This window comes from Oreochromis aureus, linkage group 7 (genome assembly GCF_013358895.1).
Source record: "Oreochromis aureus strain Israel breed Guangdong linkage group 7, ZZ_aureus, whole genome shotgun sequence".
Classification (NCBI taxonomy): domain Eukaryota; kingdom Metazoa; phylum Chordata; class Actinopteri; order Cichliformes; family Cichlidae; genus Oreochromis; species Oreochromis aureus.
This window is the reverse complement of record NC_052948.1, coordinates 58,414,313-58,436,506: the sequence shown is the minus strand read 5'-3', so window position 1 is coordinate 58,436,506 and position 22,194 is coordinate 58,414,313. Positions and strand designations below refer to the sequence as shown.

The following is a 22,194-nucleotide window of genomic DNA, read 5'->3' as shown; positions in this document are numbered from 1 at the left end:
AGCCTCACGCGCTGACAGACAGGCTCGGGGAGCTGCACGCTGGGAAGGAGAACACACACACACACACACACACACACACACACACACACACACACACACACGTATGCCTTTCCCCTGCATGCAGAAATGCGTGAACTCGCATGTATGCATTGCAACAGATTAAACACACGGGATCTGAGATGAATGATGATACAATAGCGAAAAAGTCAATCTGCTCACTATCTGCATCTCTCTCCCGCTCTCTCACACACATACACAGACACTCATCAGCCTACTGCAGTGCCCAAGACGTCCTATCACACAGCTACATCAAGCTTGGAAGCACATACGCTGGGACGCTGAGTCAGACGTACACTGTCGGTGGCAGTGCGCCCCCAGTGGCCGTGCGGCGGTGCTACCGCTCCTGCGCCGAGGTTAAAAAGCGGCGGGCGGCGCGCTGGGGCCACAGTGTGGGGTGTGTTTGAAGAAGACACAGAAAAGTTAGTAGCGGATTTTTGTCGCGTCTGACTTGCAGCAGCATCGGTCGAGAGCATCATGGCAAACAAAGCTCAGCAGCCTCCTCACCTGCACCTGGCCGAGGTCACCGCGTCCCAGTTCCTCGACATTTGGAAACATTTCGACAGTGATGGTAGGATTTTATTTCCCCTCCTTAGAAATTAAAAGTTTATTTTAACTCTAAATTCTTGAATTATTAAATGACAGGCTGATTAGATACAACTGATTTGTGAAGTCATCGATTTAACGACTGAGGGAAAATGCAAAGAAAAGGTTGGAAATGCTTTTTATCCTAAAACCGTTAAGCTTAGGAAAAAAAGATATTCGCGCAAAAGTTAGATTGTGCAGGCAGAACGACGCTTAAGAGATTTGAAAGATTAAAAAATCAAAAGAAGAAGAAGAAGAAATTGAAATTCTTATGAGCCATCTTTGCAGCTCACAAAATGAGATTTTAAGAAGAAGACTGTTTTTTCATTAGGTCCCGAAGCTGTGGTCTGTTCTCTGTCTTCGTCGGTTGGCTGTTTGATGGATAAAGCAGCTCAAAGGAGAAGTTTTCTGCTTAGATAATGTTTAAGAACTTCAGAACACATTTTTTTAAATCAAGAAATACATTTTGGTTGCATGCATTTACAATTACTCTATTTATAGTCACAGTTATAGTCACGCACGGTTTTACGTTTTTGTTTCTCTGATGAATCTATTAATCTAAATGGTGGGTGAACTAAAACCATGTGAATGTAATTAAAGCGCAATTCTGGTGCATGCTCCACAGAGAAGTGTGCCGCTTTTCAGAAATGAAAGCATTTCATTTAAACGCCTATGTTAAGTGAAATTTTGCAGTCAGCAACTTCTGCTTCCATTGGTCCTTAAACTACATTCATCTGTGAGCGATGCTGCTTGGATTGAGCTGCTTCAGATCACAGCTGATGGACTGATGAACGTGCGATTCCTGAAAACTTCAAAATTGTTACTGACATTGTATTTGCCCATTAATATCCAACATACGCCCATACGCGTTTTTTGTCATCAAATGCCTCAGTGTTGTCTTACCTTCTTGTCTCAGTGCTCTTTTATCACTCTTTGTCTGTGTGTGGATGTCTCTATGACAAATTCATCAGCATGTCACTACAGCAGTGAAAGTTTTATAAGCCTGATTAGAGATGCTTTCATTCCATTTGAAGGTCTGCAGACTCCTCAGTGGATTGAAGGCTTTCTGCAAACTGATGGATATACTATACAGCAGTCTGATGAGAAAACCATCAGTTGCTGCCTTTAAAACCTATAAATTATTTCAAGAGTCTTTTTTATATTTTAAAATAGAGTCACTGTGTGCTTTAATGTGCCACATAACTGGGATCTAATATCAAACAGACAATATGATGAACCCTCTTGAAAATAGTAGTCAAGCACTGTCATCTCATTCACTTTTTAATGAACCTCTGGCTGTGATGTATACATGATGAGGCTACAACTGGCCATTATTTTCAAAATATACAGTCTACTTCTCCAATATGTCCAAATCACACCTGCAGATGAGGCAAGTGTGCCACACCTAAACACATCCTCCCGGGAGTTTATTGTCAGCATGATGTGTTTTGATGCTGGCACACTTGCTGAACTGCTTTCCATAGGGAAATCAAGGTGGAGGGACATTTCGGGTGGGGACGAGAGGTTACACAGCTGAGCTCCTCCATATGAGCTGCTGCGCAGAGAAAGTTGTTATGGCTCTTATTGCTCATCATGGTTACATCAATGGATATTAGTCCAACCACCCAGGTGCTTAAGTTCTTAAGCTGTGGTATTTTACATATTTTGCTCTGCAGCGAGCCACTTTGCAAATCAAATTTAACCAATACGCTTCCACAGATTTGGCTACTGAGTCTGATTTCTGCACTCATTAATGGGAGTGTCTTCTGGCTCAGCAGAAAGAAACGAGAGCTAATTTGTTTGTTCAGGTTGAGTAAATATCTCTGAGTTGGAGATAAAAATACACGAGAGGCGATGCACCTAGAGATGATGAAACCACATATTCCCCTGGTTGGCCCGGGATCAAATCTCATCTGGATTGCATCTCTTGCAGCTCCTCTGCTCTGCATCCCTCTCATCTTTCCCTGCTGTCTCCTTCGAGCCTTTTTAATTCAGTCACTTCAAAGCTGAAAAAGGAAACAACTACAGTTTCGTTTGCTAATTATAGCACATTTGCTGTCAATTATTTCTTATTGACCTGGATAAAAACATTTGGAACACTAAGCAGAATCTACTTCCTGAATTGACCCAGCTGTAAGCTCAACACAAAATATTTGAATAGACAGGGCTCCACTTTCCTTTGAAAGGCAAATGCACTTTATATAAGCTTTAAATATGCACTTAGTTGGCACAACTGCCCCCTTTGAGAGTTTTTTCCCAGTCGGGGTTGGATTTTAGAATAAATAACCAGAAGTAAAATCACTTTACCAGCTTGTCCCAATGGTCTAGTGACGCATTAAATGTTTACTAGTGATGAAAAAGTGTTTATTTGGGCCTAAAGTGGTTTTTGTGAACCTTTTACAGTATCTGGGTGCTCAGTACAAACTTTAAGTGCTTGTGCAGAAAGACAAAAGTACAAGTTGGCAGGAATGTTCTCATTGCGCTGTGCAAAGTATATATTTGACATTTAAACAAAATTATCTGAGAGTAAAGTGAAATCAGCCATAAAATGTAGCTGCTGGTAATGATGCACATTCACATACTGCTTTTGATATTTGGTCTAAATGTCTACACTGAAATTGGGACACTTCAGTGCAATCTGTATATACTGATGTTATTCAGCAGCATACACAGCATTTCGTACCTTAAACATACTGTTGTTATTTCAAGGCTGCTTGAAACAGAACTTGCTTATCCTGCTTTTGAATAAACAGAGTGCTCAAGCATCAACAGATGGTGGTTTGCACAAATGAATGGGTCTATTGCTGCATCTATTGAGCATATGAGCACATCCCCAAACAATCTTTTCATATATCTGTTTTTATTGCCATTTTTATGCCATTCATTATGTAGTTAATCACATCATACTTACTCTGTTTAATTACCAGGCGCGCCATTTCTCTCTATAGTGCTAAATGTCAAATAAGAGGCACAGGAGGGAGGCTCGACAGCAACAGAGCATTTCACTGTCCCACATTTTCATTAAAACAGCAGAGTTTGTATTCATGAGTTTTGATAACATCACTGAGGAATGCACACACACACAATTTCCTTGGATAAAAGATGTTGTGAGTTTAGTTGAATAGAGAGAAGGAGTTTGATTGAAAATGACAGAGGGAGAAAAAGAGAGACAGAAAGTTAGAGAGAGGGGGAAGGAAGTGGATGGCATAATAATCTTTGTTAGTGTTTAATGAGGCAGCACTGCCTTCCAGGGTTTTATTGAAGCAGCTAGTCACATCGTTTGGAGCCATCTGTCCGGCCATTCAGCAGGAGTGTTGAAAGAATATTGGCACTGGTTCACATACTACCTGGGTGAAGCGGGCACACTCATTTGTCCTCCGAATAGGAACTGTCAGGGCAACAGAACAACAGGAACAAGAATAAAATAGGATGAGGGAAAAATGAAAATCAACTCTGTGGCCCCTGCAAGATAAATTTGTCATTAAAGAATCAAAAAAGTGTGATTGACACGATCACAGATTAAGCGCCGCCTGACAAAAATGACACTCGTGCCATCAGTCATTATGACAGCTTGTCAAAATGACTGGTGGCACACAGCAAACCAAGGTTAAGATATTTTCTAAAGGATTGTAGAAAGCCACACTGTTCTTGGCAAAATATCACTTTCGGAGTTTAAGTAATCTCAAATAAAAAAAGCATGTATAGGCTACAACTATATCTAAATTATCCATTTATTTTCGTCTGCTTAATATCTGCCAGATTACCACTGAATGCAGTATTGATCACTGCTGAATAACCGAAGCGGCCCATGAATCATCACGTGGAATATCAAAGAAAAGTTATTTCCCATATATAGCCTCTCCTGGCATGCAATCATGTGAACACAAAGTCTTTTGAAGAGTGATCACTGTGGCAGTCAATAATGAAATCTTTTAGAAGGGGAGGAAGAGAGTTACTGTTGAAAGGCTCGTGTTTGAATCAATACCAGGGCAAACCCAGGCCACGATGGGATCTGTTTGACACTGTGACCGTGTCTCTGTTTGGGAACTTTTTGCACATCAGCACTACTAGTAAAAAATTAAAAAACAGAAAAACAGTGCCATTTGTGATCTTGTATTAACACGCACTTATGGTCTCTCTGTTCCAAGGTAATGGATACATCGAGGGGAAGGAGCTGGAGAACTTCTTCAAGGAGTTGGAGATGGCTCGGAGAGGAGCAGGGGTGGTGAGTTCAGGGGCCAGAAATTAATCACATATCTACACACTGACAACTCAGGGTTCACTTATGTTGAGTAAAATTGTTTCCCAGGACCCTTCAAATCCTACATTCAGAGAAAAGATGAAGGAGTTCATGCAGAAGTTCGACAAGAACAAAGATGGACGAATTGAGATGTCAGAGGTAAGGCCTCAGAGGACCTCTTTATTTTATAGATTTTATTTAACAGAATAGCTTGACTGCCTGGGAAATATGCATCTTTGCTTTCTTTCCCTGTTTTGGATGAAAAGATTGATACAAAACGTTTATATGCAGCCACACACCTTAGCTTGGCAGAAAGATTAGAAACAGCTAGGCTCCACCAAAGATTGGTTTGACTTTTTGAGAAATATACCATCACAACCTGGACTCAGATATGCAGCAGAAAATGGATGGATGGGTTTTTTCACATTCTTTACAATGATTAAGACAGAAGATCATTGCTCCCACATAAAACAAAAAGAAGTCGTTTATCTTAGCCTAGCTTAAAGATATAACTGCCAGTAATGCAAAGAGGGTGGGTACCCACTTACAAGAAGAAGACAATGAGAACCTAGAATGTCCAATAATGACTGACTGTCAGCTCAGACGACAGGATGATTTCACATTCTGTTTTTTGACAAGTTTACTGTAAATAGCCAAACACTAACTACGCTGACAGTTAGCTTAGCTTAGCATGGAGTGCATGAGTAATTACTGGTCACGTAAATAAGATACACTAATCAGCCGCAACATTTAAACCACCTGCACAATATTATGCAGGTTTCTGGTTTCTAGCACTGAATCATTTTGGTATTGTGGCCCAGCTAGGTGGGGCTTCTTGTGAATTCTCGATCACATTGGGCTTTGGGAATTTTGGAGCCAAGAAACTTTGGTGCCAAGTTAACGGCTCAAGGAGCTGTTCCTTGAACCATTCCTGAATAGTTTCTGTGGTGTGGTGGAGCACATTGTTCTGCTGGCAGTGGCTGCTGCTGACTGGGAGCGCCATATGGAGCGTTGCTTGGGCTGCAACAATGTTTAGTTGACTACTACTTGGCAAAGTAACATACGCATGCAGCACTTCTTAGACCCAGGGCCCAAAGTTTCCCGGCAGAACATTGCATTGTAATGACATAATTAATGTTTCTTGCTTCACTTGTCAGTGGTTATGAAGTTGTGGCTGATTGAAATGAAATGCGTATTTCATTTTTTTTCAGTATGTAAAAATTCCGCAAACAACAATTTGTGGCGTTACATTTACATTGCATGTTTATTGTGATCACTTTTAGGCCATTTCATGTAATTTTTTGAATTCTTAACTGACCTGGGAAACCTTGAGTTCAGATAGCACTGCCACAGTCAAATGAGGATTGTTATTTACAGTCATTTACATTTGGGAGGATGACTTTCTTGTGGAAGCTCACTGCCCTTACATGTGCAAACATGGAAAGCTGGGGGCAGGAAGCTCACATGACACACTATATATGAGAATTGTGCATTGGATATCAGACCATAAACAGACTGCAAAATAAAGGTGAAGGTTTTCTGCTCATTGTGAGTGATGAGAAAAGGTTCAAAAAGAGAGCTCAGATAACTCAGAGAGCCAAAAATAAAGACCCCAGAAGTCTGGTCAATATTTAACTGCTTGCATAAATGCGGTCTTCATGATCTTCTCTATAGACCATCAGTTTGGGATATTGGTTTTCCTCGATTTGACCACTTTCACAGTGATTTGACAAAGCTGCGAGAAACAGGGCTTCTGCAATATCAATAATCCACTGCTGCCAGAGAAGTAAATGAGTGTGCAGTCCACTTGGTTGTGTGAACATGCAGTTTAGAGTCTTTGTCTGAACAGCTAAAAATATGTATTTTAATAAATATTTCTAACTTAGGCATAGTTGTGCTTCTGAGGTTGTGGCTCTCTATTATTTATGCTGAGTTGCCCATTTGAGGCCTTGCAGACAAAAAGCTCCCCCAGTCTCTCCCAGAATATCAACTGTACCATCTTGTGTTCTCACCACTCCCATTTCCCTGTCACTTTTCCTAGCTGGCCCAGATTCTTCCAACTGAAGAGAACTTCTTGCTCTGCTTCAGACAGTTTGTCAGCTCCAGCGCTGAGTTTATGGCGGTAAGAGTGTGTTCCTGAGAATATCTGTCACATATTTTTTTCATAAGAACCTGCCGCTCCTCTTGACCAACTTAATTATTTGATCTCTTCTTTAAGGCACTTTTAAACTTTTTGCACAGGAGGTTCTTGTTCACCGTTAACATTAGCCAGGGCGTACTTACTTCACTCAACCATAAAGTTATAGGCCAGAGTCAGTCAGCCTCGGAGGGCTGGCCACCTGCATTTTCTCTGCCTAACAGTTAATTTCATGAATCAGTTCTTTATGAATGGTTGAAGGTGTATAAATTGAAGGTGTGTTCGACAGGAGTAATCTGGAATATAACCTGCTGGTCTAAATGAGAAATGGCTGCATGTGTGTGCTAAAGGCTTATATATAACAAAAAGATGGCTTAGAGAAAAGGAGGAGTGAATGGTAATAATAATAATATGCCCACTGCATATTAAACATCACCCAAATTCATGTGGGGCATGAAAACAGTCAGCACTTTATTCGTTTATGTGAACTGTTACCTTTGCCATCTCAGTAACCGGTTGATGTAAATAACTAAGAGTCCTCATACAGAGCAGTTATGGGTTGTTTGTGTAAGTAGAAGTGAAAGAGGTTTGCAGAGGAGCTGACACTCTCAGTTGTGATTCATAATAGAACAGGAAAAAACACATTAAAAGCAAAGTATCTTTATCTATAGTTAAAAGAAACCGTTCTGATCGACTCACTTGCTGCCTGGAGAAGTATGCTGTACTCTAAATCACCGATGGTGGAGTGAGAACATTTTCTGCCGGTTCCTCAGCGGCTCTGCTGGAAAAATGGGAAAAGCTTTAGTAACTTCATGGCGAAAACCACGCCCAACAGGAAGGACAACAATCACCTCCGCAGTATACAACTGAAATGCTAACAAAATTGAGCTGGAAAAGGCTAATATTGGCTGTGGATTATTTTCTGGAGACACTTGCAAATAATAAACATACAACTTTTGCTTATCTTACAGAAACATATGAAGACATTGGATATTTGTCTTATCAGTGATGATGCTTGCGGCATTTAAAGTCTCACAACTTCCCCATTCCTTCTGCTAATAGCATCTATTAAATTCAATTCAATTCAATTTTATTTATATAGCGCCAAATCACAACAAAAGTCGCCTCAAGGAACTTTACATTGTAAGGCAGACCCAACAATAATACATACAGAGAAAAACCCAACAATTATATGACCCCCTGTCAGCAAGTACTGTGGCGACAGTGGGAAGGAAAAACTCAATTTTAACAGGAAGCAACCTCCAGCAGAACCATCCTTGGGGGGGTTGGGGAAACCATCTATCGCACCTGGCAAGGATGAGGAACTCTTGAGGAACCCAAGGGTCTAACTTCTGGCAGAACCATCTCATGTCTTTTAGGCTACGTTCACACTGCAGGCGAAAGCGCATCAAATCCGATTTTTTTGACCCTATGCGACCCATATCCGATCATGGTATGACAGTGTGAACGGCACAAATCCGATATTTTCAAATCCGATCTGGGTCACTTTCGTATGTGGTACTGAATCCGATACATATCCGATGTTTTAGAAAGCGACTGCTGTTTGAACGGTCATGTCGCATTAAATCCATCTTTTACGTCACTGACACAAGACAGACGCCAATTATCAGCCCCGGAGAAGCACCCAAGAAGACATCACGAACGCTTCCTGGCCATCCAGTGTAGATGTCAGTGAAACTGTTGGGAAGACAACGTGAACATTTTATTTGTACTGTATAATCTGCAGATTCTGACAGAAATCTGCAACTATCCTTTGAAGCACCGCTCCTCTAAAACAGCAATAAGGATAATTATTAGGTTATTTACATTATTATGTAAATAACAAAATAACTTAAAGCAAAAATTTGGAAACGTAAAGTCCGAAGTCAAACAATATTGTTTGCTCTGGGTCTAAACAGAACGCGTTGTGTGTGATGTCTTCTTTTGCGCATGCGGCCCGATTTGAGCGTTCACACTAGAGCGCATTTGCTGTCGCATTTTATTTGTAGTGTGAACAAGCAGACAAAAAAATCGGATTTGATCAAAAAATCGGAATTGAGCATTAAGACCTGCAGTGTGAACGTAGCCATAGTCACTATCGATGTGTTTCTCCTGAAAAACTACATTTTTATTAAAAAAATACTTCTTACTTCCTCAGTCTGTCAGAAATAGAAGCCTTTAGTCATTTTACAGTTTTTTGCTAGTAGATAGAATTAGCAGGAGGCACTTTCACACAGTCAAAATTCAATAGAGACCAGAAACAGAAATCAACATTTACCCAAATTTGTGGGAAACTTTTGTCTCAGAATATTATTAAATGGTTAAGTGGAAAGTGGAGAAACTCTACCAACTTTACCCTGTGAATACTTACTGCTACCATTTATACTAAACATTTTCTGAAAAGTGCTGCTTTGAATTTTGGATAATGGGTGAAGAAGAAGTAGCAAAAAGCCCTGGAGACCGATATAGATCTATATCCTGAAAGGTAGCAGAAACAGAAAATAATCTATTCTACCAAATATCTCAAGAAGATGAGACAAAATGGCAGATTTCGTGTTAGATCTGCTAAATGGAAAAAATGAAGCCAATTAGAAACCAATTACATATGAGGAAGAGGCTGTCCTTGTCTCCTGTGTCATATTGAGGAGGAATAATGAAATGAGAGAAGGGAAACGAATGAAAGAGAAGGTGTGCGAAGAGAGAAGGATACAAAGGGCAAACGAGCGAAAGCAGGAACAGAGGAGACGTAAATGAAATGTCGATGGGAAGTTGAGAGCCAGAGTTTGAGAGCATAAAACAAGAGAGGGGAGATTAATCAGTCTTTGCTGAAGGGTGCAGGGAGGAGGAAGGGGGCAGAGAGGTTTTTAAAGGGTTAGAATGAGGAAGCGGAGCCTTCTATTTTCAGAGTCATATATAATGGATAACACCACTGTAGCTCCTCTCTGCAGAACCCAGAGGAGGCGAGGAGGAGCAGAGAGAGGGGAGGAGAAGGAGGAGAACAAGAAGGGGGAAGGCCATCCATCTTTGATAAGGAGCCCTTCTCTGGACAGGGACAGCTGCTAGATTAAAACATTCATTAAAATGACTTTCTCTCCCTTCTTTCCTCTCTTTGTCCACCGTTGCCCTCTGCTCTGTATGTGGGCAAATAGGATTGTATTGAAAACTGTATGATTACAGTGATGGTCCAGGCTTTTGTGGTCGGCTGCTCTGGAACGATTTCTGCTGTGCACCAGAGAAAAAAGGCAAACCCTTGGCATAGTCAAAGAGTAAGCTGGGAGTCGATCAGAGAGGATTTATTCAAGGGGAAAGAATGTAAATCACTCTGGAGACGAGCTTCTCTGTGCTTTTGAGCTGAGAAAATGCTTTCAATCGATTGCTTCAGTTTGTTTCGTTGATTTCTTTTTAGGCATGGAGGCGATATGATACAGATCGCAGTGGCTACATTGAAGCAAATGAACTGAAGGTAAATTCTCAACAGCATTAAATCAAATATTAAGAAGCACTGACACGTGTTTATTAATTTGACCATATGTGATCAGTAACATGCAGTGTCTCATTTATTACATACATTGTTTTAACCTGTTGTCATACTTATTTTATGCATTTTTTTCTCTTTTCTCCCCCTACACACATTCATTTGCACATCAACACACACAATAACAGAGCACACCCCCTAAAATGTAATTATCAAATAGTATGAACTAAGAAGCTGCACATGTCCCAAAAATCTTAAATCTCTGTATTTTCTTACACCTTTCATTCCAACATTTTTTGGACATTTTAAATATATACAATATATCTTTATTTGTATGCATACTTGTATGTATATTTAAATTTTGCTTCACACCTGCATGCTTTGTTTTTGGTATCAAATAAATCAAAGGGAAAAAAAGTTTTGTGTCATTATCATAGACTGTATAGCAAAGATGGACCTACCTAGCGTAACCCATTGTTTATGGAGTCTGGTTTTAGGCTTTGATTTTGGTTTTTAAACAGTCTATTAATGCTTTTTTGTTTTTTGTTTTTGGAGCTCATAGCAACCAAATTTGGCTAACAAACCCCAAATACAAAGTTTTGAGCTGATGCTAGCTTCATTATCAAGGTGCTTTTAGAGTATCACTCTTCAAAATTGCATCACAATCCAATTTAAATAAACAATATAAATACATATAAAACTGTTTCAAAAAGCAGCAGCACCATGGGCACAGTTTAAAATAATGAGAAATCCTGTTCAGTGACCTGAATTAGCTTGAGTAAATAGCTAACAGCTACAGCCTGTCAGTATAAACATCTCTAACAAGGTGAACTTTGATTTAACTGCATACATTTTGACAAAATTCATCTTTGTGTAGTTTTGATCAAGGGGAAATAAGCTAAGAGACCAAAACAGTTTTTGATCAAACTGACTCACTTTTGGAGCCAGCCTCAAGTGGCCACAAGAGGAACTACAGCTTTTGGCTTAATTTTTTTTTTTTAAAGAGAAGGATACAGCCCTCATGCTTGCACACTCACTATGTGTCAAAGCCAGATGGCCGGTGCGTTGTGTGGACCCAAACGCAGACAAAACGAGGCGTGAAATGTGAATAACCAAAAGGGGAGCTGTTTCATATAGGCTGAACAGAGTAACGAAAAGGCTGAAGTGAGCTAAACTATAACTAAACCTGACAAAGAACGAATGACAATTCACACCATAAATACAGAACAGGGTAAAAAGGGAAGAGGAAACACAAGGGGAACACAGCTGGAGCGAATAAACATAATGACACAGGATGAAGCAAAACCGTACACACTGAACACAGGATGCGACACTGTCAAAGTAAAACAGGAAACACTTCGACACAGACTAAAGTGTACGGCTTCACATGGGACCAGGAGGAAAGAACAGACAGGGGAACAAGACAGACAGGGGAAGGCAAAAGAAGGAGACACAAAAAGGGAAACACGGAAACAATTAAGGAAGACGAGACACAGAGGGAGAGAGAGATAGACGAGGCAGGCTGGGGAAAACATACATGACTGCACATTACAGACAGGGGAGAATGGAATGAAACACCAGGAGGGCACATGTAAACAGAAAGGGGAGACGAAACACAAAGACGTGACTGGGACCTGGGGAACGAGGAAACAAGAGACACAGAGAGGGGAGAGACGTAGATGACACGACAGACATAGAGGACACAGAGGAGAGACCAAGACACAAGGGGAACCTAACAGACAAGAAACAGGGAATACAAAGAACTCAGAACATAGAATAAACTCAAGACTAACCAATGAACCTTAAATCACCATAAAGCATATTCACCAAAACACAGGAAACTCAAAACGCTGGGTCAAATGACCCAGAAGCTCGAACCATCAATTATTAATAATCAGTTTAGCATAGATTTATGAAGTAGATACTGTTTGCCCAGCACTTAACTTTAAATACCGATAGAAGTAGAAATGCCTTGGATTTATTTATGTTTTTCTTATAGCTGAATGTGGCATTCTTTTGAAAAATATAAATTGTTTGCCACTGAATATTTTCAGTGTGTCATCTTTTTCTTTTTTTTTAAATTTATGTGAGCATATGGATGAGCCAAACCGGGAAGTACTTTTGACTCAGGAGAGATAAATGTCTGCTTCACAGGAAATTCCCTACTGACCTCAAGCGTTTCCTTTTTCTTTTTTATGTAGCGAGGATTCAGATACAAAAAAAAAAAAGCTTTACTGATTACACAAAGGTTAGTCATTCAAACACCTCTAGGAAATGTTTTGTCAAATTATATAAAGGAAAGTGCACCACGGTGGCAAGCTGCGGATTAATTGGGGTCAGTGATTACTCATTGTGTACAGATTTGGCTGCTCGGGTAGTTGTGGGAATAAGATCTCTTCCAGCTGACCAGGTGCAGATGAGTTACTCAGGTGTGGCTTTTTGAAAGCTTTAGAAAAAGTGCAGATGAGATCTCAGGAAGCAGACATGTGTCTCACCACATAATTGTGAGCAGACGCGGAAAATATTGACTCAAGTAGCGCATAACTGATACCTTTGGTCTAATGCTACTGGAGTACTTTATTTATAGAAGATGTTATACTGTGCTAATTTCAGAAGGAATTGTAGTTTTTGCTGTTCTACATGTACTCTTCAATTCTGATTTCAAAAACAAAACACCAGATAAACCAATAAATCAAAATATAATTTAATAATTCAGTGTCTCAGTTTTTTCTTCTTTTTTTGTCCTGTTTTCTTCATTTCTTTCTCTGCATTTCTCTCCCATACCTAATTTTCCCCATTTTCTCTTTTTCAAATATGGTAAAGAAAAAAACCCCAGCCAGCCCAAACTTCAACTCTCATTAATATAACTTTATTTTGCATGTTTAGGTTTTTTTGATACATTAGGGTTATATTCTCCAGGGCTTATTGCAGATGTTTTGAGTGTTTTAAGTTTTTCAGATTGTTAGCATATGTTACGTAAATGTAAATGCATCTTCATCTAAGATCTCTGTATTTGTTTTCTGGACATTTTGCCTCAGCTTAATGGAAGGCCAGGCCCAGCCGCTGGCTCTTTTTACTAATCCATGGGTGCTTTTCATTATGCCTCTTCGCTTCACTCTCTCGTGTCTTGTTCTCGGTTCTCAGCTCCTCCTGGATATAAGAGAGAGATGAAAGGAAGAGATATAAAGGCGGAGGAGCTAAAGCTGCTGAATGCTTAGTTTTAGTAGTGTAATTGCATGTCATGCCATTTGATAAAATTCTTCCATATAGGATGTGCATATGTTTAATTGCAAAAGCTCTTCCAAAAGCCTTCTTTCCAGTTGCTCCTCATCACCCAGACTTGCATTTTAGGGCACTGCAAGATCCTCCATGATGGGGAATGATTTTTGGTTCATGGGAGGAGAGAGAACACAAGGAAGCACAAGTTAGCATAATGAAAAGCACCCTGTGTGTCTCTGTCCTCAGGGCTTTCTGTCAGACCTGCTGGAGAAAGCTAACAGACACTACGATGAGCAGAAGCTGCAGGAGTACACACAGACCATAGTAAGACTTGCACATTCAAACACTCAATCACACAAGCTCAGTTTAACTGGACAAACTTTACACTTAGCGTTGGAAACAAAAAGCTGACAATTTTACGAAAAATGCAATTTTTCAAAGAGAGTAAGACAGTTTCAAGTTTTGCGATTCCACCCATCTATTGTGCTTTGTGGTGCAAAGGAAGACTCTTATCTTGTAAACAACATCTTAGGAAATGCTTTCAGTCGTATAAAATAAGGAGAAAAATAGTAAGAAAACAGTAATGAAATTCTGATTGTGAATGCAATCTTTAGAAGTTGCTTCACTAGAAGAAAACTAAACTGTATACATTTGTGATGAAAGACATGTGTCTAGCAATTTGTGGAGGTACTCAGTGGCCTGTTATAGTGGTGGCTGCAGCCTCGTGCGGCTCACTGGTTGTGACCCATCATGTCCTGCAGGTTGTGAGACTGCAGCCCAGATGTGCTAACATCTGCTTCTTTCTGCAAGCCCCAGAGCTGAGCTGACCTAATTTTCTGAAGCAGTTTCTTCATAGATAAACTTATTGTTACTTCATCTAGTGCAGAGGGAAATATTAGAGATAAAGCAAAAAACAGAGGCTGAGATTAATGTAAAAAGAATGGGTAATTTTAATCAGCATGCTGCTATGATGCAGGCAGTTTTGCTAATTGATGAAAAATGTATAAGGTGTAAACTGATGACTAAAATTAGCCTAGCTTACACTCACCAAACATCACTGTCCTAATGAAGAGGAAATAATACAGTACTGCCAGCAACAACGGGCATAACACCCATGCATGATCTCTACTTATGCAATCGCTGTTCACATCTGTGTCACCTTCAGTCTCCAAAGAATCAAGCTGACCAAATGTGCTTAGATTTTATGCACACAGTTATTACATTTAGTTATGACATATGTACAGTCCAAATTTTGTCTTCCAAAAGGGTCCAGGAAAAACACCAAACCTTCAGTGATGACATATTTTCCTGCTGTCTTGTTCCTCAGAACAAATTAGACCACAGATATGTTGTCAGATGCATCCCACGCTACCTCTGGAAGTAGTTTGAGTGATCCGTCAGTTATTTTCTGGGTTAATTGTTCAGCCAATAAAAATGCTCATCACTATTTTCATAGACCACAATGACATCAAGATGCCTTATTGCATCTGACAACAGCGCAAAACTCCTAGGTATTTTTTACTGTGTGTCAGGTTTTCATTTAATAAATAATTTAACACTCTTCGAGTTAAAAGAGTGGGTCAGTCTCCATTTTATTATTCTTTTCCTCCAATGTAACTCTCTTCTAAACCTTCTGGCTTATTGTGTAAGGAAAATCTGCCACACTGGCTGAAAAACTGAAGCAAGGTTTATAGACCGCTGCTTTTAGTGTTCCTCTGTTAGACATGTAGAGTTAAGGAAGAAAAAAAGAAGTGGTGAATATATCATAAATTTATGGCTACTCCTTCGGCGTCTCAGCCAATGAAATGCACGGGACCACATTTACCTTTACTTTGACAGAGTATACCTATAAAAAGCTTCCTTTCACTTTCTCCTCTGTTCTACTTCTGCTTTGTAGCTTAAGATGTTTGATCTGAATGGAGATGGGAAGCTGGGCCTGTCAGAGATGGCAAGGTAATATGTAATTTTGCTTGTTTCTGTTCATTGTGTAAATGTTGAAGCACATTGCCCGCTGATGCTCATTCACTGTCAAAGAATGTGAATAATTTAACAACTATTGTGTCCGCTAATGAAGTCCCTCTCTGCCGCAGGCTTCTTCCTGTACAGGAGAATTTCCTGCTGAAATTCCAGGTAGGGGACAAACATGGGGCTGAAATAAAAGCAAAACAGAAATGATATATTATACTTGGAGAACGCCACTGAATTACATAATACACTGTAACCATTTTATAAATTTATGATTCACAGGCCTGTTTTTGATCATGGTTAAAGAAGATATTCATTGACTCTTCAAAAGTAGCTTTGTATAATTCACAGTTTAAAATAATCCTGATATATATATATTATAGTGGGTCTTACTGCTTCATATCAATTCATCCACTGTCCGAAACAAGCTGTTGTAGCATCTTTCACTTGAAGCCCACTTTCATCTGATTGGCTGTCCCTCATAACCGACAGGGTGGAACAGGCTGTGGGCGGGGCTTCTCTGCTTAGAGACAGAGCTGTGTGCTGGACCATATTAGAGATATCCATCCTCAGCTGACATATAGAGTCAGGAGTAAAGAAGACTTGAAATCAAGCCTGAGGTTTTGGCTAACAATAATTAGTTGACTATAAACTGCCCTCCTTATTTGAAAAATTCACGATGTTTCATATGAGCATACACCACAGTTGGAGTTCATATGTGACAGAAAACAAAGCAAAGTATATTGGGTCTAAGTTAGCTGCACAGAACCATGTTTTTTTATGTTATTTTTTATAGTCTTGTAATTAAAGTGAAACCTTCTGGTTGCAGGGTGTCAAGCTGACGTCTGAGCAGTTCAATGCCATCTTCACATACTATGACAAGGTAGGTGACATGTTATCAAAAGTGGGAAAGTTATGAGCTGAAATTCAATAAATGTGATTTTTTTTTTAAATAAAAATAAAAAAAGGAAAAGAACCAAGACTATGATGAAGCTATAAGGCTGTCTTTTATTTAATTAAAAACCAGGTTTGATTTTTTCTTTTTATCATTAATGACTGATAAAAATTGTGGTGTGTGGGGTATGTTTTCCAGTCTCAGAAGGATATGTCAGAAAAAGTTTTAGAACAACTGCTTTAGTGTACTTTGGCAAGAATGGATTCTTTGATCTGTCTTTCTGCAACGTTGGGAGCTCTCCCGGGGATTTCCTCCATGTGTTCTGAGCTAGATTGGCGTCTGCAACAACACCACACACGAGAACCTCATCAAATCTAGTTATTTTCTTAGCGACAACTCCGTCTCCCATGAGTCTTACCTATGGGGAAACGTTTAAGGCTTCAGGCTGTTGTTACATGCTTGTGAAATCATTGTGAAAATAATTAATGGTTAGTGCACAGAAAGCCTAGCAGAATGGAAGTGTGTCTGAATAAGGGTGGGACTCTTTACAGTGTAAAAACACGCCAGCTTGAGTCAAGCTGTCTGGGTGACTCAGTGCTGTTTGTTTAGGAGATCCCTTTTTGTTAAAATCATGAATATGTAAATTCTGTCTTTTACCTTGGGCACTCTTCATTTACCTAGGGAAATGAGTCAGGCTTGGCACACCTGTCCTTTTGTAAACAGCCCAGGGTGGCTGAGCAGTGGTTTGGTTAATGGGCATATTTTCCACATTAGCAGTAGAACAGTGGGGAGGGACTATGATACAAGACGAGAGAGGGAGAGAGCAGCGCTCTGTGCATCTGTTATATCATTTTTCTTGTTTATGGTATCGTGTGTGTTTTGCACAGCTGAGGGACCAGCCATAATCTAAGTAGCTATAAGAAGGCTGACTCAGTTTTTTTGAGGAAATAAACAATTCAGCTTGATGTGACACAGCGCTGGCGCTTGTTAGCCCAGTTTTTAGCATTATCTTAATGTTCAAAATGCTTTTCATGTTTCCCCGATTTATATCAGTGATGAAAAACAGTAGTGAAAAGTAAATTAATTAAAGTAAATTAAAGTATTCGCCTTACTGCTTTTTCAAAAAAAGTGATTCAGTTGCTGCTTGAATTTCATCCCCTGTGTAACCAAAAGATGGGTAATATCCTAATGTGAACTACATGAAACTACAAAATGCTAAACTTTGAAATGTAGAAGTATATTATAATTGCTTCATGTCTTTTTATGACAGAACAGCTACACTGCTCACGTGCAGCTCTGCACAAACGAGAAGACAGGATGCAGACACTTATAAAAAAAATAAAATAAAATAAAAATTAGAAATAGTTTTCTGTGCCCTGCTGTAGCAACAAGTAGAAGGGCTGCAAAATGACCGTTTATCTAATAAGTTCACTTTGAAGCACAAGGCCAGTCCATGTAAATCCATGACCTTAAGTCATGTCAGTGCACTGACATTGTGATTAGAGAAAGACTAAAAACAAACAGCTATTTCCATATTCATGTTTTCACGCTCTGTGTTTTTGTGCTCTCTTTTTGTCCCATACTAAAGTAGTATGGTTGGCAAATTTGTATAGAGCCGTCTACAGCAGCGATGGAAGGGGGGTTTGGAGGTTGCGTGCGTATTCATGTCTTGAGTCAGACTGAAGGCTTGGACTCTCTTCACTCTCTCTAGTTCACTAGTAGAGGACAGGGTGGAATGTTTAATTATAGATTAGCCACTGCGGTCCATTCATGTAGTCCCCCTCTGCGTATGGAGCACTTGCATTTATGTGTGTAATTAGTTTCATCATTTTGTTATGAGCTCAGGCCCCTGCAGCAGAAACACGGGCAGCTGCCGAGTGGTCGAGGGCCGGGCAAAGTGTGGCCGGTCAGCTGAACACTAACGTGGCTCACAGTGCCACGGCCCCACGCTGTGCAAGACTTGAAAATGTCTGAAAAGCAAGATGGCGTGGAGCAGAACTGAGACAGACTGGCTGATACCTGATGTTGCTCTGCTTTCCCATAGCACTGCAGAGTGCAGTCTTTTATCCTTAAAGGAAAAATAAATAGAATTTACACTTTATTCCCAAGATCTAGGACACTTCAGTCTGGCTTTGTGAACATCAAAGAGCATCTCCCAGAGTTAAAAAAAAAAAAAAGACTGGCAAGACACTCAGCTCTGAAGTCATCTTGAGACCGAGCCTAGATGAACAGAACATGTTTTGTGCCACTTGCCAAGGGAAACTGTCCAATAATTTGGGCTTACTTTCTGGCCCTAAACTCTATAAACATGGCTGTGAGACATAGCTCATTAATTAGCAAAGGGGCTCCGTATTAACTTCGCAACTAACCCCGTGCACAGAGTTTTGAATGGGAAGTCTTTTTTAAATCATTTGCCGATTGCTGCCACAAAATACTGAATGAATGAAGTCGAGCAGCAGCGAAAGGAAAAATCAAGTAGCTCTGAATCAAAACATTGTTGAAAAAAGACTGCCTTTACTTTAAAGAATGAATTAGAAGAAGGGAATGAAAATATATATGTGACATCTATATTTTCAAAAGCTGTGGTAAAATTGTTACGGTATCATTGTTATTAACAGTAATTAATTGTCTCCATTATGATTGTTTGTAAATGAAAATTACAATCATGATGTTTTTGGTGACTCCTTCCAGGATGGAAATGGCTACATTGATGAGCAGGAGCTGGACGCTTTGCTACGAGACCTTTACCAAACAAACAAGAAGGTAAGATGGGTGTTTACTCAAGGTGATCAGTCCTACAGCCTGTATATACTGTCTGCTAGTGCATAGTGACAAGAGTGCAAGGGAAGTGGGATCTGCTATGATGTATGGTTTGGAGACAGGGGCACTAATAAAAAGACAGGGGGCCTAGCTGGAGATGGCAGAGTTGAAGATGTTAAGAATTTTATTGGAGTGACTAAGATGTGCATGATACATGAGAAAGAGTTGGAAAGGCAAGGCTGATTTGGACATGTGCAGAGGAGGGATAGTGGATAAGCTGGAGAAAGGATGTTGAGTATAGAGCTGCCAGGAAGGAGGAAAAAAGTAAGACCTCAAAGGAGGTTCATGGATGTAGTAAAGGGGGATATGCAGAGGGTTGGTGTGACAGATGCTAAGGATTGGGGAAGCAGATGATTTGCTGTGGTGACCCCTAAAGGTAGGAAGATTGGCGCATACTAACACCTGTACTGTATGATATGTGTATGCACCACATGTGGCTTGCATTTGAACTCCTTAGTTTTTATTCTGGGTTCTTCAATCCAATGTGTTTGTGGTCTAAAAATGTATTTTAAACAGAGCATTCTGCTAGTCCATGGTATGCCTGGTGTTGATTTAAGGGTAATAATAGTTTATCACCTCTCTCAACGATGTATTTATTAGGCTAATTAGAAGTGAGCGTATATTACTTTTTGGCTGACATCACAGTAAGGCATACATTAAATCAAACTAAATGTGGGTGGCACAGTGGTGCAGTGGTTAGTATTAATGCCTTAGAATGAAAAAATACCTGCCTAAGCTGAACCTCTTGGTTGGCTTAAGCCTTCTTGTGCGGAGTTTGAACTTCCTCCCTGTGCCTGCATGGATGACTTCTATCAAAACTGAGCACAGACTAAGGATGAGAATGTGGTAGTCCCATGGAATACACCAAGTACTAGCAACCTGTCCAGGGTGAGAGAGAAAAGTTTCAAGATCTCATTTAGTGCATTTAGTATTCTAGCAAAACGAACTGCACATCACTACATTGTACTTTTATTTATAGTCTACACAGTGTCTCAACTCTTTTTGGCAAAAGGGCTGTATATCCATACAAAGCCTAGTAGGTCTTTCCTTCAACATTAGCTACCAAAGCTGTTTAAAGCGCTCTTTGGAAAGATAAACACTTGAATTCAAGCCCAACAGAGCCCCATTTAAATTATCCTGAGATATGTACAGTAGATAGATTTTTTCTCCCCCTCACTAGCAGCACTACAGAGTGATGTTTTGATGAGTGAGTCGCCATATGTTGAGCTCCGGTAAGCAAACATGGATACTCTAAAAACTGGTCTTTGTAATATATTACAGAAATGCCCCATACACAAAACCTTTTGGTGAGGAAAAAAGATGATTGCAATCAGAAATTCTTATGCTTAAAATACGACTCGGACTACTTTTCACTATTTTGTTCCAAACCTTTTATCTTCAAAGAGATAGAACAGTCAAAACAAAAGAACTTGCCTTGGATTTACTTTTCTGTCATTCAGTTTTCTAGTCAGAAACATACTAACATTTTTTAGTTTCCTCAATATCTTGAAAATAATCAAAACCTAATGCTGGGAGGAGAGTAGGAGAATATTCATCAAAATGAGCTACAAGAGCATAACATGTTGCTTTTTGGCCTCCTCAGTGTATCATATCACCCTGTCTCTCATTCAGGAGGTGGACCCCACAAATCTGTCGGGCTACAAGCAGAGCATCATGAGCCTATCTGACGGAGGGAAGCTCTACCGTGGCGAGTTGGAAATTGTCCTCTGCAGGGAGCCAATTGTGTGACTCTTCCTTCTTTCTGTTCGCATATCATCATTTGCTCTGCCTGCCCCACCCTCTTCCCCTAGACCAGATCCACTTCCAGCTGAGTGACAACATATGTATATCAGGTGCATGTGCCGGACACCTCCCGCCCCAATCATTACCTAAGCCTGGTGATAAGTGCACTGTCAGCACCAACAGCTCTTCTTCTCTAAACCTTGTTTTTTTTGTTTTGTTTTTTGCTACCTTTCCTCTACTAATCATGACCCATCTGAATCCCTGTAGCTCTCTCTAGTAACCCTCCCACATCTTCCATTCCTGACCTCATCCCTGCCCATGCTGTGCGTGACTTGCAACTCCTGACCAAAAGTCTCCCTAATGCCACCAACATGCCCTGATGATAACTGCTATACCTTGACCCCAGCTTTACTGACCCCTTCGTTCCCTTGCTTTTTCAACTTTGCATTAGATACAATATAGTCAAAGAAAACTGCAGACAGATGTGTTTGAATTGACTGCATTTATAATCTGTGATGGAGCTGATATTAATTTTCCATCTCTGTTTCTCCTGAAACTATCTTGTTCCATTAAAACTCTTGTGTATCATTGCCATGAAAGGATTTTGGTTTTCAGTGTTTGTTTTTTGGCTGATACTGTCAATTGAAAATATTAATAAAATATCTTAAGATAAAATCATGTTTGACATGATTTTGTGTGAGTGACTGAGAGTGGTACATTACCATGCAGACCTCCCCTTGCCTATTTCGGGTATGCAGTGTTTCGCTATTCTGTCAGTTGCCTGATACAGCCTGTTGTGGTGACCTTTTGCGTACCAGCTTGGCCATTTTTTATCAAGGACTCCCAGCTTTTCCTGCTCCCCCACCTTCAATCTGCAAGCAAAAGTGTAAGAAGGATTAACGATGGTTGCAAATCCCAACAAGAGTGAGACGGTGTGCAATTTAAGGCTTTAGTGAAGTTACTTTGGAGACATTCAAAAACTGGAATCAGCTGATGTTAGCCATCAGTATTAGGCTAAAGGAAGCAGTGGGTCTAATGTTTTGGTTTTTTTGTAGCTT

The 22,194-nt window shown here is 40.0% G+C and overlaps 1 protein-coding gene across 1 annotated transcript; it reads left to right on the top strand.

Moving 5' to 3' along the window:
* Window positions 1-413: 413 nt before the first annotated feature.
* On the top strand, window positions 414-21,791 carry calb2a (calbindin 2a). The gene is made up of 11 exons (XM_031734274.2): window positions 414-628; window positions 4,791-4,867; window positions 4,952-5,041; window positions 6,924-7,004; window positions 10,426-10,482; window positions 13,960-14,037; window positions 15,611-15,666; window positions 15,804-15,843; window positions 16,508-16,561; window positions 19,265-19,336; window positions 21,026-21,791. Exons 1-11 carry the CDS (start codon window positions 535-537, stop codon window positions 21,140-21,142), a joined length of 816 nt encoding a protein of 271 aa, XP_031590134.1. The 5' UTR covers window positions 414-534; the 3' UTR covers window positions 21,143-21,791.
* The last annotated feature ends 403 nt before the right edge of the window (window positions 21,792-22,194 follow it).

What these genes read in the sequence shown, in the direction of transcription:
- calb2a (XM_031734274.2), top strand. Translation starts at nt 535, where the DNA reads ATGGCAAACAAAGCTCAGCAGCCTCCTCACCTGCACCTGGCCGAGGTC. An exon ending in GACGAATTGAGATGTCAGAG is followed by an intron (nt 5,042 to 6,923) that starts GTAAGGCCTCAG and finishes CACTTTTCCTAG; the next exon opens with CTGGCCCAGATTCTTCCAAC. An exon ending in TTGAAGCAAATGAACTGAAG is followed by an intron (nt 10,483 to 13,959) that starts GTAAATTCTCAA and finishes CTCTGTCCTCAG; the next exon opens with GGCTTTCTGTCAGACCTGCT.